At 42.6% G+C, this 17,321-nt stretch overlaps 1 protein-coding gene across 8 annotated transcripts in view; it reads right to left on the bottom strand.

Moving 5' to 3' along the window:
* The window catches only part of SLCO1C1 (solute carrier organic anion transporter family member 1C1), a 54,245-nt gene extending 37,611 nt beyond the window's left edge, over window positions 1–16,634 (bottom strand). For 4 of the 8 annotated variants that reach the window (XM_084617992.1, XM_084617989.1, XM_084617996.1 and 1 more), the window contains exons 1-5: window positions 15,923–16,117; window positions 8,203–8,353; window positions 4,081–4,222; window positions 2,386–2,518; window positions 1,570–1,691 (exon numbers count right to left, since the gene is read on the bottom strand). In XM_084617992.1, coding sequence (XP_084474118.1) covers window positions 1,570–1,691; window positions 2,386–2,518; window positions 4,081–4,222; window positions 8,203–8,331 — 526 coding nt within the window. In that variant the 5' untranslated portion in view covers window positions 8,332–8,353; window positions 15,923–16,117. Of the gene's footprint in view, window positions 1–1,569; window positions 1,692–2,385; window positions 2,519–4,080; window positions 4,223–8,202; window positions 8,354–15,415; window positions 15,452–15,922; window positions 16,118–16,461 lie in introns of those variants that run through there. The other 4 variants (XM_084617990.1, XM_084617991.1, XM_084617994.1 and 1 more) reach the window with 4 other exon arrangements.
* Between the last annotated feature and the right edge of the window lie 687 nt (window positions 16,635–17,321).

The following is a 17,321-nucleotide window of genomic DNA, read 5'->3' on the forward strand; positions in this document are numbered from 1 at the left end:
GCCACTGTCATCAAACAGGATACTGGGGTGGATGGACCTTTGGTCTGACCCAGTATGGCCGTTTTTATGTTCAGGTTTTATTTTATGGTTTGGACCAATAAATGTACATCTATACCCAAAAATAAATAAATCACAGCACCAAACCTCAACAGAAATAAGAAACATGGAGATTTCCGTTATTCATTGAATGCTGAGGTTTTTGAGTTTCTTGAGATCCCTGCAGAACCTGCATACACGGCTTTATGGCCGTCATCCCACCTAGCAGGGCACCTGTGAAATTGAAGCTCCTATACTTTATCTAGTACATTGCAGCACCAAGCAGCTGTAAAACCAGCAGATCTATCCCACTGAGAATTCACAATTGTGGGGGAATGCTCCGATGGTGTGTAGCTCTTCCACCCCTGCAATCCTTACCATTCTTCTATATGGAGGGTATCTCAGGGTGTTCCTAAGATCCAGCTATCCCTATCTTGGTTGGACAGCTCCTTTGGGCCACAGGCAGCTGGAGATAAACATTTCTCAGGCTGCTTTAATTTATGCCCGGGGTTCTTCTAGCCTCTGGCTGGCCCCAGGTTTGGGGGAATTAAAAGATGGCATTAAAGCAGGCTCAGCTACGTATCTAGCCTGTAGTGCAAAAAGTAGCACAGATATGAAACGAAGATAATTGCCTTTACATGGTTGCTTGGGATATAAACACAGAAAAACTATATTAAAAGAGCATTACTACGGTGACAAAGTCAGTGCTCAAAAGTTAAGAAATGCCAGAATTAAGGTTGCTTGTGCAACCTTAATTTGGCCCCCTAGAGCATTATGCATGATGATACAGTCTTTGATGACATGATCACGTACTATTTATTTTTTTACATAGGGCCTCTGCCTCACTGGGTGCAAAAGACAGATGGCGCTCACTTAATGAGCAGCTATTTAATATTGTTTTCTCCCTGTTGTTCAATGTGTGGCAAGATGGAGCCATTCTGGGCATGAGTCAGGATTGTGCAGTGAAGGAGGCTGTTGTCTGTGGGACCCCCTGCTTCACTTGTTGCAGAAGCAGAAAGGTGCATAGTGAATGAGGCAGGGGATGCACAGTGAGAGAAGAGAAGAGGGCCTATTGTCACAACAGTTGAATGCTGCCCTGGAGAACTGGATTCTATCCCTGCCTCTGCCACCGAGTTCGCAATGTATATGTGATGCTGGGCAAGTCACTTAAACCAGAATTTTCATATGTAGTCACAAATTGTGTGTTCCTCACTGTCTGGGTGCCTGATCTGAGACCCTGAGGATAACTCTGCAGTAGTACTGAGTGCTCACAGCTCCAGCTGAAGTCAATGGGAGTTGTGCTGTGCTTGTTCTTGGAACCGGCTGAACGCGTTTGGCCAAAATTTCCCCAGAAACATTCAGCCAGAGGCAGAAAACCCAGCACGGAAAATTTCAGTCCAAATAGTTAAAGTTTGGCAACTGAAAACAGGGTCTTATAATATGAGGTATTGGGCAACCTTCTTAATAGCCATAGCTACCAGACCCACCTACATACATACACAATATATTTTTTAAAAAATGGAATATTCTTACCTGCATTTATTTTGGCTTGAGACCTTTCTAAGACTGAGAGCGGTATTTGACTTTTATCCTGTAGACATGGGGAGATGCTGACAGTAGAATTGGTGGAGGAAGAAAATATCTCATACCTATAGCTGTGTAAAAATCAACATCTTTACTCTTCCCCCCGTTACAATCTATTACAAAAAAATAAAATAAAATTCATTGCGTCCTCATTGAAGATAGGCATGTACCAAAGCACTTAAATGAAGTCTCATTTGAAGTGCATCTGATTAAGGGGATCCCAACAAGCTGCATGGATTACAGGTTATATATACACATGATTGAGAGGGGTTAGATAAGTAAATGTATGTTGTAAAAACATTGTACTGTAGGAAGTGTGCATGTGGCCACATTCCAGAAGCCCACCCGGTATTCAGAGTCCCAAATCTGATCTAGTGTAGAATACAAAATAGTGGGAGTGTCCTCTGGGTCCTACATATTTCTTTCCTACTCACTATTTTCTGTTTTTATTCATCACTTTATCATAGAGGGCTCCAATGGGCTTCAAATCACGCCCAGAGAGGGCTGACAAACGTCCACTAATCAGAAATAAATTTCAAATTTGAATAGATATTGATGGAATATTTTTCTATTATTTGCTCAACTATAGTAATAAAGAATCTATTTGTAGTAAACAATTAATAGTAGTAACCATATTACTCTCTGTTCCCATCAGCACTTCCACAATCAGTGTCTATGTAGTTTAAATAGGTTCATGGGCAAAAGGTAAGTTCTGTGCTAGTGCATTTCTTTCTGAACCGAAAGAACAGATTGCTTTGCACTTACCGTCCCATAAAGAATTGGGGCATCGCAATTAGAAATGTTCCGGCTGACATTATTAGGCAACCAACTCCAATTATCTTTGGCCTATGAAGTTTCGCTCCAAAGTAGCTTACAAGAATTATGATTAGGAGATTTCCTTTGAAAAATACAAAAAGGTAACTTGGATTTACAAAACATTCATAAGTGAACTACTTGTAAACTACATGCTAAACCATGGCCTATATAACACTTGTTGGGGGTCCACAGAAAGATGGCTGCTCACATGGTGGTGGGTCTCCTTCTTGTTTCCAAATATTTGTGCAAGTGTCCAGGATCAGTTAGGAAGAACATGGGCACCTGTAGAAACAGCTGGAAACGAGGACCTAGCCAGATGCCAGTCATTAGAAAGAGAAGTGGAATGTCAAGCGGGGGAGGGAATGAGGCAGCCAAGAAATAGGACTTCGGGTACCTTAGCCAATATTATATTCCCAGGAGTGCTAAGATTCCACAAAACACAAAACTGAAGGAATTTTGACATAAATCCAAAGGTTTGATGGTAACTTTACATGATGTCATGCTGGAGATCTCCGTGCAGGAGTATCCTTGATCCATTGACCAATGGAGGCAATATAGGATTTGACCTTTGTATGCTTGCCATTTACCAAATCACAGAGCTATCCTGGCTGGATTACACAGGAGGGGATCTCACAGTGACAACGCCGGGGGAGAGAGGACTGAACAGTGAACATGAAAATTATTGTCTTTTGTCTATTGCTAACACCAGTGCCAAACCCTTTTAACACTGCTTCAAGGTAACCAATAACCTCCATGGTACATGTCTCTGGGTGGGCTTGCCTAAGGAAAGAATAATACATGGTCTGATATATGCAGCTCACTTACCACTTAACTACAGAGGTGCCCCCCTGGAATTTTTCCCCATGGTACACACCATCAGTCCCTGTGGAGCCGCTGGCCACAGCTTTCCACTCCCCAGGTCTTTGCCAGGCTCAGCTCCTGCCTCCCAGCATCACACCCCCATCCCTGGGAGGGGGACAGGATGAGGCTGGGCAGGCTCCTTGCAGGAAGTCCTGAGGTAGGACTTGCCTCACCCTGCAGCAGCCACAAGGCGGAGCAGCACTGGCCTCCCCACTGCCCAATGTGCTCACTCAGGTTTGGCCCTGCAGCCCCTCCGTCGTGACAGGGGGAGTGCAGGACCAAACCTGAATTGGCAGTGGGGCAGCTGCCAACATTGCCACTCCTCACCACTGCCAATAGTACACTCAGTGTGTACTGTGCATACAACTGTGGGCACCACTGTTGAATTATGTGGATAAGTAAAACATCTGCAGCTCAGGCCACACTATGGATGAATCAGGCTCAGCCAGAGCTCTGCATTGTGTTATCTAGGGGAATAGTCTATACCCTGGCTATCACATTTCTCACAATAAAATCCCTGTCCATGCTGGTTCAGAAAAACAGTGCTAACAAGAACCATCTCTAAAGCAGCAGTCACCACCACAGTTTCAACCATTACATGGTCAGGGCCATGTTAAGCGCAGTCTCATCACTGTCACACCAAATGTAAACACATATTAAAGGCCACATTTGCTCTTGCCAGATGAATCGTATTTAATTTCAATAGGCCTATGAGATTTGTACGATCATTTGCCACAATGACGGGTGGCATTAGTTTTGTCTGAAAATGAAAGCACCACATACCAATTTCAAAGCTGCCGTCAATAACACCAACCAAAGAAGAAGGGATATCAAATCTTCTTTCTATTTGGGTGATGGTACTTTTTAGATAACTTCCTGACAATGCTTTAGCGAAGTAAACAAAGGATAATGCGCCAAGAAATATCTGTGAGAGAAGTCGATGGTGATTAAGATTATACTATAACAAATATTTTGTTTTATTAATTGAATTAAATTATTTAAAAATACTTTTATTAATTATTATTATGAGTGATTTTCCTCGTGTCTGTGAAAGGTGCTGGATTGACAATCTTCTGTTTATCCATAGCTCATGGACAGCAGCAGTTCAAATTTCCTTCACTGTCTGGTCCGACAACACCGCTATTATCTCTAGCAGGTGACAACAAAATGACAAAGCAAACCCTGTCTCTAGGGCTAGGGGGATAATTCAGCCTCCTGTAAAAGCAATTAGTGTCAATTTTGATGAGTTTTTTTTCATATGGACACTTAGGGAATAGACTGACGGTGGCAACCCATTTCACATAGGGGACCAGCCATCCAACGATAATAACTTTAAAACCTGAAAGTTGTTCTTACTGAAGTCACTGGAGAATCTGCTACTGTGGAGCAACTTGCAGAATAGGGGCTTTTAAACAACCCCAACCTTGACTGGATGTTAACCAATAAGCATGAGACAAAAGGCGCTGCATCCCTTTATCAAGATCCAGAGCCATCCTCAAACCTTCATATGAAAATGTCCTTTGTAGAACGTTCCTTCCCCCATCAAACCTCCTGTCATATAGTAACTACAGCGTATATATGTTTTTCTCTTATGTCTGCATGATGGGGTATATAAACCCCACACTGAGATAGAAGAGGGTTAAGGAGTAGTTCTAGGCCCCAGGGGTCCCATCCCACTGCACCTGCGGAGCCTGCTCCAGCAGGAGGAGGAGTATAAAACCAAGCCAGACAGCTCAGAAAGGGGGACAGGGATAGCAGGTGGTGGCAGACCTATCTGAGAGCACCTGAGTAAGGGTACAGTGGGAGCTGTTGCTGCAGATAAGGGGGGTCTGCAAGCAACAAGTACCCAAGGCAGCAGAAGAGGACCAGATTAAAGATCTTTAAGGATTAAAGAACCCTGCACTCTAGCTTTTTTCAGATTGTTTGTGAGAATGTGACCATGCACTGAGCTGAGAAAGTAAATGGCAGGAAGTGGTCCAGGGAAGTAATCTCAGAGCATACTTGGGTGCTTGATATTACTGCCTCTCACAGAACCCTGGGTCAGAGCCCTGCAGAGAGGGGGGCCTAGGCTCCCCTACCAACCAGCAACAAGGATGACATAACCCTTCTGCCTCCTTGAGGTAAGAGAGATAAAGACATTGTAAGCCCTGAAGTAAGGTTGTGAGGTCTTCAGGGGCCTGGAGCTGGGCCAAAAACACTTTCTGGGAGGATGTTGGACTTTTACACTTTATTAGACTCTGTTACCCCAGAAAGGGGTGGACTTCAACAGTGACCTGGGAGGAGGGATGAGTTACTATCTGCCAGAAGAGATACCACCATTGTGCTGGAGTGACAACTGGGCTGGGGACACTAGCGATGGGGGAGAGTTGGGACCTAGCCATTACATGGTACCATGAATAAGGCCAGCCCTAACACAGACAAGATTTCTGTGTACTGTATCTGTTAAATGGAGACTCCCCACATCTCTTTTTTCAGAGCTAGTTATTTTCATTCGGATGCAACCAGCTCCAGAATAGTGTCAAACACCGTGTGGTTTCTAATGGAGGTCACAGGTCGTTTTCTCATTATCAAACAAAGGCTGTGCTGACTGCACTTATATGGCTTTTCTTTGTGTAGGGAAAAACCCATAGCAATGATGCATGTCACAATGTATAACACACACTGAGGGCCACACTTTTCCCAATGCTGTGCATTTTTGACTGTCCTGAGTGCAATTACACAAATTGGGGTAAATCAAGAGCTCCATAGGAACACTTCCTTCCTAATACATAATTTGGTCTACTGATTGTAGAGTTGGTTTTAAAGTTTAATGCAAACTTTCGCATTGCGTTTTTTAATTTCCCAGTGTCACACTTGCATTGCTTCCCAGCACAGGCTGCTACCCATGGAAATCTCCCAAGTGCCTCCTATAATTTAAATAAAACTTTCCCCACTTTGTATGGTATGAACAGTATTTCCCACTAAGAGGGCTTTCAGAAAGCTTTTCAAGCAAATAAGCGTAACTGTCGTTTTCCTTTATGTGTGCGTTAATGACTTTGGATTTTATATGGTCATGTAAAAACATGAATACGATTTTCAGGGGTAGATGATGGACTTCAAACCTCTTCATTTTCAAACATATTTTGATGTCGGTTTTCTTAAATATCTTGGAAATACCTAAGAGGGAACCTGACCAGTAGGTAGCAAAAATCCTCCTGAGTTACACTGGCAATGTAAAAATGTCCAGGATGTTCCATCCTTCTCCAGCTCACCGCCAAACAGAGATAAAGTTGGGTACTGACCTCACCGTAAATCACCCGGTGCTTTTTTTAATAAGTAAACCTAAGTGCAAAGTTTGTGAAAGGCTGGCCGTTTACAAAACCAATTTGCCAAATTTCCACATTATTCAAGTTTTCTAGAGATTAACTGCCCCAGCTTTCCAGGCCCGGAAGCATGATAGCAGCAAAATTTCCAAACTGGACTAATTGTTTGAGCTATAATATTAGTGTATTTTGGAGGCAATAAGCTGATTCCTGAGTGGCTGAACTGTGACTGAAGGTTTATTCAATGAGGGAATCCGATTACTGTTGAGCAAACAGAGGGGCAATGATCTTATTGCTATTATAATGCATGTTTAATTAATACAACTTGTTTTTAATATCTCAAAAACAGTGGCCCAGTTCTCAGCCATCAGTGGATACCTGCGGTAGTAGAGGAGACCAATGGGAATATTCAGGAGTTTATGTTGTCAAAGTTGTCATTTTATTCTGTACAAAATTACCAGAATCATTGTATCACAGAGCAAATGATCTGTTACGGACTGTTATTTACAGGCTCCAATCGCATTGAAATCAATGGGACTCTTTCCATGGATATTGGCTCAGCCTGTAACTGGTTACAGTGGAAAACCAGAAGAAATAAAGAATGCGAAGGGGAGCAAGAATTAGGCAAAGCCAAAGATGTTCTGATTCAGGCTGTGACCACATATACCTTAGTGAGCTCAACTCACACCACAGCAGAAGCCTATCCCTGGACTGCAGATTGCAAGACAAGACTGGTTGCACTTCTGCTGCCTGCTTGTGCCGGGCTGGGTTTCCAGAGGGAGTTCTGTTCTCGGAGGGTGTTGTGATGTGAATGTGTTGGGACATTATCACACTGCCATCCTACATCACAAGTCTGAGGCTGCTGAAGCTAAACTCACAAGAGAGTGCTCTCATTCAAGCACAGCAATTTTGGGTGGGCTCAGAGTTTGATGGGAACCAAAAAAACCCCCACATTACTGTTGGCATTCAGGGCTCTCTCATTCATAGCACCACAAATCAAAATTCATGTTTGTTCAATCAGTGAAGTGTCTAAAGTAGTAGGAATCATTTATCAAATTCCAGAAACCTATGTTAACATGGCTGCCAATTAAAAAAAAAAAAAGACATTTACTGACCCCACTCTCTGGTACTACAGACATTTACTATTCCAGAGGTTCTCAAACTGTGATCCACAGACCACTGGTGGTCCAGTCAGGTGGTCTGCGGATAGTTGCCTCTAAGGTGCGCGCCTGGGTGGCCGCACATGAGAGAATGAAGGGCCACCCACCTACTGAGTGGAAAACCACTGTACTATTCTATTGTTAACTCAGGGAAATACTATGGGCTTGTAACTGTGGGTAAATATTGGTCATGAATAGTGACTAGTGAACACATATTACACTTGAGTCTGAACCATGGACCCAGATCTGAACATCCTCAAAAGTTAAGGAAATTTGAATCAGCATCAGAACTTCATAAATTAGATCCATCTATGCCACTTTTACACTGAACGGGAAAAGGGTAACATTCCAGTGAGAAATATACTCGGGGGGAAAAACGCATCCAGCAACAAAACCTCAGCCATTCAATGGTCTGTGCTGTAAAATTCAGAGCTCTTCCTTACCTTTATACCTCCACAGCATGTTTGTTTCTCCTTGGAAGCAGAAGATTCAGATTTAGATGAAGACCTGTCAATTGGCAGGATTATGGTTTTTGAGAACAACTGAGCATTTTCTTTTGCTGAATTCTCCATGATAATATTCCCTGTCTCTAATCTAGAAGACAACAAGAACATTTTAAAAGGGTAAACTAGGGGCTCAGCACTGAAAGCTCATGTCACATAACATTAAAACCTGCAAAACTGCTTCCTATGCAGACAGCACTTAGAAGTTTATAATCAAAACAGAAATGGGGAGTTAGAAGTTTACTTATGGAAATTTGCAATCAGATTACCTATACAAGTAAGATAAAATTACTATCATACACCACAAACAAACTGTGTTTTCATTCTCTATCAGTGCTGCATATTTTTGATTTTGCTAGGCATTTGACCAAGCATCGCTAGTTGACTAAATATTGCTCTAATGATTTCTATGTGAAGTTAAAGGTTTATAGGTAAGCTCATTGTTTTAAGTGCCACCAAGTTTGCTCTACCCCCTTGATATCAGTCAATGAGCAACATGAAAAATAATGTGGCTTTAATTCTCGATGATAAAGTTAGCTCCTTTGCCAATTCAGATGGGACCATAAGTCTCGATGATCTTGTCAACGATTACAGGAAAAAAGCCTGACCTTGTGTCTTGGCAGGTAAATAGAAGGAGGTAGATTAAAAGCCAAATATTTTGTTTTCAAATATTAATATAGCTGCAATTCTTAAAACCATGCCTACATACCACTGTGCCTTGTTAATCATTTCAGGCCCTGAATTGGTTTAGGAAATATTTTCAGTCTCTTGTGTTCACCTATATAAGCAACCCTGGGTTTCACAGAACAAAAAAGACTGGCCAAAAATAGGGAAATGTTAAAGCTGCCATTGTTTTATAGAATCATAGGCATGTAGGGCTGGAAGGGACCTTGAGAAGTCATTGAGTCCCACCCACAGTATTATGGCAGGTTCAAGTAAACCTAGACCATTCCTGACAGGTGTTTGTCTAACCTGTTCTTAAACCATCAATGACGGGGATTTCACAACCTGCCTTGGAAGCCTATCCCAGTGCTTAACTACCCTTATACTTAGAAGTTTTTTCTTAATATCTAACCTAAAGCTGTTTTACCGAAGATGAAGCCCAGTCCTACCTTCAGGGGACTTGGAGAACAACTGATCACTATCCCATTTAGAACAGCCCTTAACATATTTGAAGACTATTCTGAGGTGCCCCCCAGGCTTCTTTTCTCAAGACTAAACAAGCCCAGTTTTTTAGCCTTTCATTATAGGCCAGGTTTTCAAAAGCGTTTATCTTTTTTGTTGATCTCCTCTGTCCACACCTATCCTAAAGTGTGGTGCTCAGAATTGGACACAGTATGCCCGCTGAGGCCTCACCTCTACCTTGCTGTGCAGGACAATTACCTTCCATGTCTTACATATGATGCTTCTCTTGTAAGTACCCCCACAATAGTTGCCTTTTTCACAGCTGCATCATATTTTTGACTCATATTCAATTTGTGATTCACTATAATCCCTATACCTTTTCAGCAGTATTACCACCAAGCCAGTTATTCCCCATTTTGTAGTTGTGCATTTGATTTTTCCTTCCTAAGTTAAGTGCTTTGCACTTGTATATATTGAATTTAATCTTGTTGAATTCAGACCAATTTTCCAGTTTGTCAAGGTCATTTAATTCTCATCCTGTCTGCCAAAGTGCGTGCAGCCCCTCCCAGCTTCGTGCCATCTGCAAATTTTATAAGCATGCTCTCCACTCCATTATCCAAGTTGTTAATGAAAATATTGAATATTATCGGATCCAGAACTGATTCCACTAGCTATACCTTCCCAGTTTGACAGCGAACCATCGATAACCACTCTTTGAGTACAGTCTTTCAACCAGCTGAGCACTTACTTTACAGTAATTTAATCTGGCCCACATTTTCCTAGTTTGTTTATGAGACTGTCAAAAGCTTTACCAAGAAAAATTACACATACTGCTCCCCTCAATTCACTAGGCTAGTAACCCTGTCAAAGAAGGAAATTTGGTTGGTTTGGCATGATTTTTTCTTGACAAGTCCATGCTGGCTATTCCTTATAACCCTATTATCTTCTAGGTGCTTATGAACTGATTGATTATTAATTTGTTCCATATGTAGATGTAGAGATGTAGATTTAAGATACAAATCGTCACAACTTTCCAGGGCATCTGTGGAATAAGTGGTTGTCTCTCTGGAAACTTAGGTGCCAATCAGATGTAGTGTTAGTCTTAACCATATTTAATTAGAAGTACAACTTTATGCAAATATTTGCCTAATGAATGGATAGAGCCTTTCACTCTATCTGGAGACTCAACCAGATAGAAGGAGGCCATGAATGAGAAGTAGTATACTTCCATTGAGAGCATTCCATCATGCCCGTGGAAATAACAGCTGATTACCTATGTTCACGTGACAGGGTATTGAACTTTGTCACCCTGACCAAAGCCTGAGTAGGGCTTGGAAAAGAAGTTTATTTTCATGCCAGCACTCCTGTGTATCAGACAGGAAAGCTGGTTCTGTGATTAGGGCACTAGCCTGGGACTCTGGAAACTTGGGTTCAATTCCTGCTTTGCCACAAACTTACTGTGTGACTTTGGGCAAGTCAGGCCATGTCTACACATAGGCACTGTAGCTATGCCAGCATAACCCTGTAGCATAGACACAGCCTACATTGATGGAATAGGTTTCCTGTTGCTATAGGAAATCTATCTCCCCCATCAATGGAGGCCTTCTTCCATCAACCGACCTCCATCTACACCAGGGGTTAGTTTGCCATATCTACGACGCTCATGGGGTGTGGATTTTTCATACCCCTGAGCACAGTAGCTTTGTCAGCCTACATGTTAGGTATGGACTTAAACCTCTTTGTGTAACAGGAAAAATAGCACATCCCTAGCTCACATGGTGTTGTGAGGAGAAACATTATACAGAGTGAGGTGCTCAAGCACTATGGTGATGGGGGGCATATAAGTACATGTGATACATAGTACACCAGGGGTGGGCAAACTACAGCCCGGGGCCCGCATTCGGCCCTCGAGCTCCCGTTGGGGAGCAGGGTCCTGCTCCAGCACTCCTGTCAGTAAGCGGGGTCAGAGGCTTGCCCTGCTCTGAGAGTGCTGTGGCTCCGCACAGCTCCTGGAAGCAGCAGTATGTCCCCCATCCAGCTCCTACACATAGGGGCAGCCAGGAGGCTCCACACGCTGCCTCCGCCCCAAGCACCACCTCCACAGCTCCCATTGGCTGGGAACTGCAGACAATGGGAGCTGTAGAGGCGGTGCTTGGGGCGGAGGCAGTGTGTGGAGCCTCCTGGCCACGCCTCCATGTACAAGCTGGAGTGGGGACATGTGCTTGCTTCCAGGAGCTGCTTGAGGTAAGCACCAACTGGAGCCTGACCCCCTCCTGTGCTCCAACCCCCTGCCCCAGCCATGCTCTCCCTCCCACCCTCCGAACCCCTTGGTCCCAGCCCGGAGCACCCTCCTGCACCCCCAACCTCTCATCCCTAGCCCCACCCCGGAGCCCGCACTCCCATCCGGAGCTCCACCCCCCTCTGTAGCATTCATACAAGGTTCATGCACTTGGCAACATTCAGGGCACACCCAGAGTGTTGTGTAGGAGCCGTGCACACACGGCTCCTCTCAAGGGCATGAACCTTGGAATCTCGCCCAGATGACATGAACTGTAGGAAGCCTCCCAGGACTGGGCTCAAGGCCCGAGAGCAAGGAATGCGGTAGATAGAAATTGGTAAATAAGAATGTTAAACAAAGCCAGTGTATTCCTTTTATCTTTTGGAGAATGTAATGCACGGGGGGAGAGAAAGAATAAAGGAGAGGGTGGAAAGCTGACAGGAGCAGCCCGTTGGCAGACCAGCCTGCTTGCTTGCTTAAAGCTTTGTGCTGTCTTGTATTTGGACCACAACCCCCCTCCACACCCCAATCCCCTCCCCCAGCTGAGAGCCTCCTCCCACACCCTGAACCCCTAATTTCTGGCTCCACCCCAGAGCCCCCCCCAGCTGGAGCCCTCACCCCCTCCCACACCCCAACCCCCAATTTCATGAGCATTCATGGCCCACCATACAATTTCCATACCCAGATGTGGCCCTCAGGCCAAAAAGTTTGCCCACCCCTGTAGTACACGGTGTCGGAACTAAACAACCTTTGGAGCACATGACGCCTCCTGAGTCCCCCAGTCTGGAAGGGGATCTTGCAGAGAGCTACAGCTCTACCATGTTCTCCTGGAAGCAAGCGGTAATGAACAGAAATAAAAGAGGGTGAAGTCCTCCTCACTGCTACAAGAGGCACAGAAGATCTGCAACCTATGTTCCAGAGGGACCATGAAGGGGACTGCATTCTGATAGACACAATCACTGAGAAATTTCAATAATAGTCTTATCTCTTGGGATAGGCACATTTTCTAAGAACCTGCTCCCAGATGAGACAACTGAGCGTTATTCTCTGAACATAGGTATTAAAGAGAAGTCATGTTCATTTTAAGAGTTAAGATATGGACTAATTAAAGACTAAATTATCTGTGGAATAACTGAGTATCGCTGGCATCAGTGAGCACTGTTACAGGGCACCTATTGTACGGGAGTGAATGTATGTAAGAGTGCCCAAATACTAAGCCAACGGGTGCTTTAGCAATGTGTGTAACAGTAACGTAATGATAAGACACCAAATGCATTTTGCTTGTGAATGATCAGAAAAGCCATCAAAGCATTAGGCCTTAATTTCAGTCTCTGGTAAGGAAAGGCCAAGCCTGGAATAAGAGTGTAGGCCCATTAACTATATCACCTGGAGAAGCTTTCACAACAACTTGCCAATCTGTGTTTCTCTCCAGCCAGTACTATCCTTGCCTCGCTTTAGAAGTATCACAATAATCCCACATTAAAAATAAAAGATAACAGTAATGACACAAATTACTAGTGGGAAGATATTTACATTGTCTTTTTCATTACTGTATAGTCCCAAACACTTGAATAACAACCTCAGACCGAGGCCTGATTACATGACTGTTTTGGATGACAGTGACTCAGAACTCGGTGTGCAGCAGTCTAGATCTGCAAAACTACATCAAATTCTATTTTGTTGTACATTTTATTTCTGGTATTTTTACATTTAAAAGTACAAAGCAAGGGAAGTTAAGCATTACATTGAATAACTCCTTCTTCTAGAAATATATTGGGTCCTGATGTAACATTGAATTCAAGCCCTGTGTATTTCATATGGATATATATTTTGCAGGATATCTCCTGTCCATCTGAGGGCAACATCATCAACATCGTTCTTAGTTTTCCTCAGTACTTATTCAGGCAAAATTTCCAGTCAGTGGAAGTTTATCTGAATAAGGAATGAGGGAAAATGGAGATGTATGTGCATGCGTGTATATATATATATATATATATATATACATATATATATACACACACACACTCAAAGGTACAAAGATTTAAAAAAAAAACAGGCTATAAGGCAAGATCAACCCCTCATATCTTCATGCTACAAAAACATAACACTTTCCACTGTATAGCAGTAACAATTATTTGCAGTACAAATATTAAAATACGTTTTCATTTTGAAACCAAAAAGACTATATAAACCTTGAAACTAAGGCACTATGCAACCTGAAATATTAATATTTCAACACAAATCACAAAACATTGTATGGCGTGGGTTAGGGAACCATAAACTGATTTGGGGTGATCTGATACAACACAGTTCTTTAATGGTAACTGACAGTTGCTTAGACTTCTAGCAGAAGACAAAAACAACAAGTTTCAACTGTGGAATCATTAAAACTACACTACAGTATATCATAAAAACAGAGATAAATAGGTATACACACAATTTTATAGCCATAGCTTTGTACAACCATACACTTGTAGAATTTTACTATTCTTTATGAAAGAAAATAATCTAATATGTAAAATATAATCCTCTGACATTAAGACACACATTAAAATGGGTGAAATTACCTTCTAACCCACTCATTGATATTTCTTAGATAAACATACAATGCATGTATTCATTATCTCTGTATGGAATTTTCATTTTTTCAAGTGGATCTCTTATCTGGAACAATAGAATATAATCCATACATAGTCTTACCTACCAGTTATTTACACTACCCCTACAATCTTCCAAAATACTGTTTGTATATTCTGTGACAGTTAAGGTATTTGGTCCCTGAGATGTAGGCAGTAGATAGTGTTCTCCAAATATACACCAAGTAAGTGTGACTACCTGACTGCCTTCAGAAGCACTTTTACTAGTGTTGATTTATCTTTCTCTGAGGCTGAATCATGTTTCATAATCATAATTACTATTAACAGCGCCACTTGGAATTTATATAGCACTTTAACAACTTTCAAATGGCATAAAGACATTAACTATTAATCACTGCCGTTTCCTTGAATTTGTTTTTTTTTTTTTTTTTTTAGCAGTTCTGAGTCATTTGGGGGCCATTTACTAGGGACTGAAATAGGGTAGGAAATAGAAATCAACTAGCTATTGAAGTGGGCACCAAAAACTACATAGTGTTCTTTTTTTTTCTGTTTTACCAAATTCTTCTCTTACGTATAGCTGATCAACCCAATAGCTTCAAGGAAGGGGTACGGGCATAAGGGAAAGCAGGGGCTGGTTCTGATGATGTAATAATGACAATTTTTAAACAACTATCCCCACAATGGAAGAGCCTCTCTCAGGGAAGGCTCTGGGAATAATACAGAAGACACCAAACTAAGACCTTTTGGGTTCTACTGAGATAGATGGTGGGTTTTTTTGTTTTGTTGTTGTTGTTGGTCTTTCATATCTTTTGCCACAGTTATGGCAAATCAAGAACAGCACAAACCAATGGCATTTTGCCTTAATATTGCCGTCAGTGGGACTATTGACATAAATAAAGCAGATGGAATGTGGCCCTCTCAGATATTCGAAGGAAAACAAAAGACTATAGATGAATAGATTGAAGTGAAAAAACTCTTGCACTTTTAATTAATCATTTTGTGATTGAAACAGCCTGTTGAGCTTGGCTCAGCAGCAGGGCAGCTGTGTCTTAGACATACATAGATGACTGATATTCTGTTTAATGGATTTCCTGGCCATGGTATCTAGCAATCTCGCTTCCCTCCCCAAGAGGGAGGAGGTTAAAGCACTCACCCTCCTATTTTCACATTTCTCCCTCCAGCTGTCCAGGGTGCTGGAACCCTTCTTCCTGAAGAGCAGAGAAATAGCACCCCTGCTCACCAATTTATGACACAACATTTGCATTACTTCTGCTTCCTCACACTCAGCACTATATCCCACACAGCTGGTGGGGATACAGTGCTGCACCCTGCTGTATGGTCTGAAAAAGTGTGTGTGTGTGTGTGTTTACATGTGTGGAGAGGGTTGAGCAGACCAGACATTTCCCCAACTACCCCTGAAGAGACACTTATTTCACCCTTCCAGCTCCAGTCCTTGACAAAGCCTTTCCCTCCCACAGGATCCCTGAAGGTGCATCTAATTTGGTAATCAACTCCCTCTCAGATTTATTACCATCCAACACAGAAGAGCATTAACTGGACTGGGGGGAAAAAGGGGGAGGGACTGTGCAGTTAAAATATGAGCCCACCAGCCTGTGAAAAATGGATCTCAAGAAAGAAGAGAATTAAAACCATATCTTACCTGGCAGTAGCAATCCCAAAGGATGGTGTCTACCAATTTACAGTAGGTGAGTCCACACACACACAAACACACACACACAGAGCCCAGCCTGGAAGTGGCAAAAGTTTGAGGGAAAACCTCCTCTTACAAGCTACTCAGCCCAGAGAAGGTAGATCTTACACTGGAGGTAGAGAGAGTGAGAAACATAGTGGGTGGGTAAACTGCTGTCTTTTGTTCTGCTTGAGGGATCTCTGTGTTTGTCTCCCCCGCCCCCATCCCCCACCTTGTCATTTCCCCCCCTTTCTTCCCTCCTATAGATTGCAGGACACTAATCACACTGCCAAAGCAAAGACCATGGGTGCTGTGATCTCAAATCCTGGAAGAGCAGTTAACCCCCTCCATCCCCTTGGGATATTTTTCTTTGCAAATTGATAATACTTTTTTTAAAATTTAGTCCTGATCTTCTTAATTGCGTGTTCCCAAGAAATAAAAGACTTTGGGGGGGGGCGACTTGACAAAAGAGGAGAGAGTGGGGGCTGTAGGGAAGAAAGGGTACTCACAAAGCTTTCTCTTTCTATCCAGAGATTCTTTTATGTCAGCAGTTCTTGGTGGTGGTGATTTGCATCTGAACCTTTGAGACCATAGAATTTTAAAATATGCCCTGCTTCTCCAGAAGCAGAGTCCCCTCATACATGTACCAGGAGGGAGGGATGCATTAAAGTGACAGAAACTAATTTCATACTAGCTCCCCCTTTCTTAAAACTTTGAAAGCTGGCAGTGGACCTTTGCCAAAGGTGAGGAAACTTGTTCAACACGGGAGCTTCTGAAACCTTCCCCTCTGCTCCAGCCCTGTATTTTACGGATCTCTAGGTTTTGGATGTTTAAATGGCTGCATGAATTCATACAAACATGTTATATTAAAGAGGGTGATTAGTTGCAAGTGCAACCACTGAGATTGTGAGTGGTTATAAATCCAGCACGTTCCACTAACTTGTGAGATTTAATTAGACGAACATTGGTAGGTATTACTGTAAATTCTTCTTCCTCCCCCCTGCCCCAAAAGGGTATGTCGCTATGGTAGCTAAAACCTCAGTGACACCGGAATTGGTGCCGAGCCAAATACAGGGCCTTGGAGCATATTTCTACTTTATTTGATTTAATATGAATTTTTATCTGCTCCTTAATTATATCTCCATTTTTGAGTTGTTAATTTGGTTGGAGTTTTATTATGCCAACGCACAAATCACATTTTGTACCGAGGCGTGCTTTATGCTCTGGTTTTGTGGTTTTTAGAAATTCAGAACTATCTCCTCCTCCCTTTTCGGCGTGGTCTCAGGGTGCCTAAAAGTCCATCGGAATCAGTTATTATGAGAATCAGGATCATTCCGAGAAAGGCCTACAATCTGTTTCCTCCTTCTGT

The sequence above is a fragment of the Lepidochelys olivacea genome, assembly GCF_965140295.1.
Source record: "Lepidochelys olivacea isolate rLepOli2 genome assembly, chromosome: 1".
Classification (NCBI taxonomy): Eukaryota; Metazoa; Chordata; order Testudines; family Cheloniidae; genus Lepidochelys; species Lepidochelys olivacea.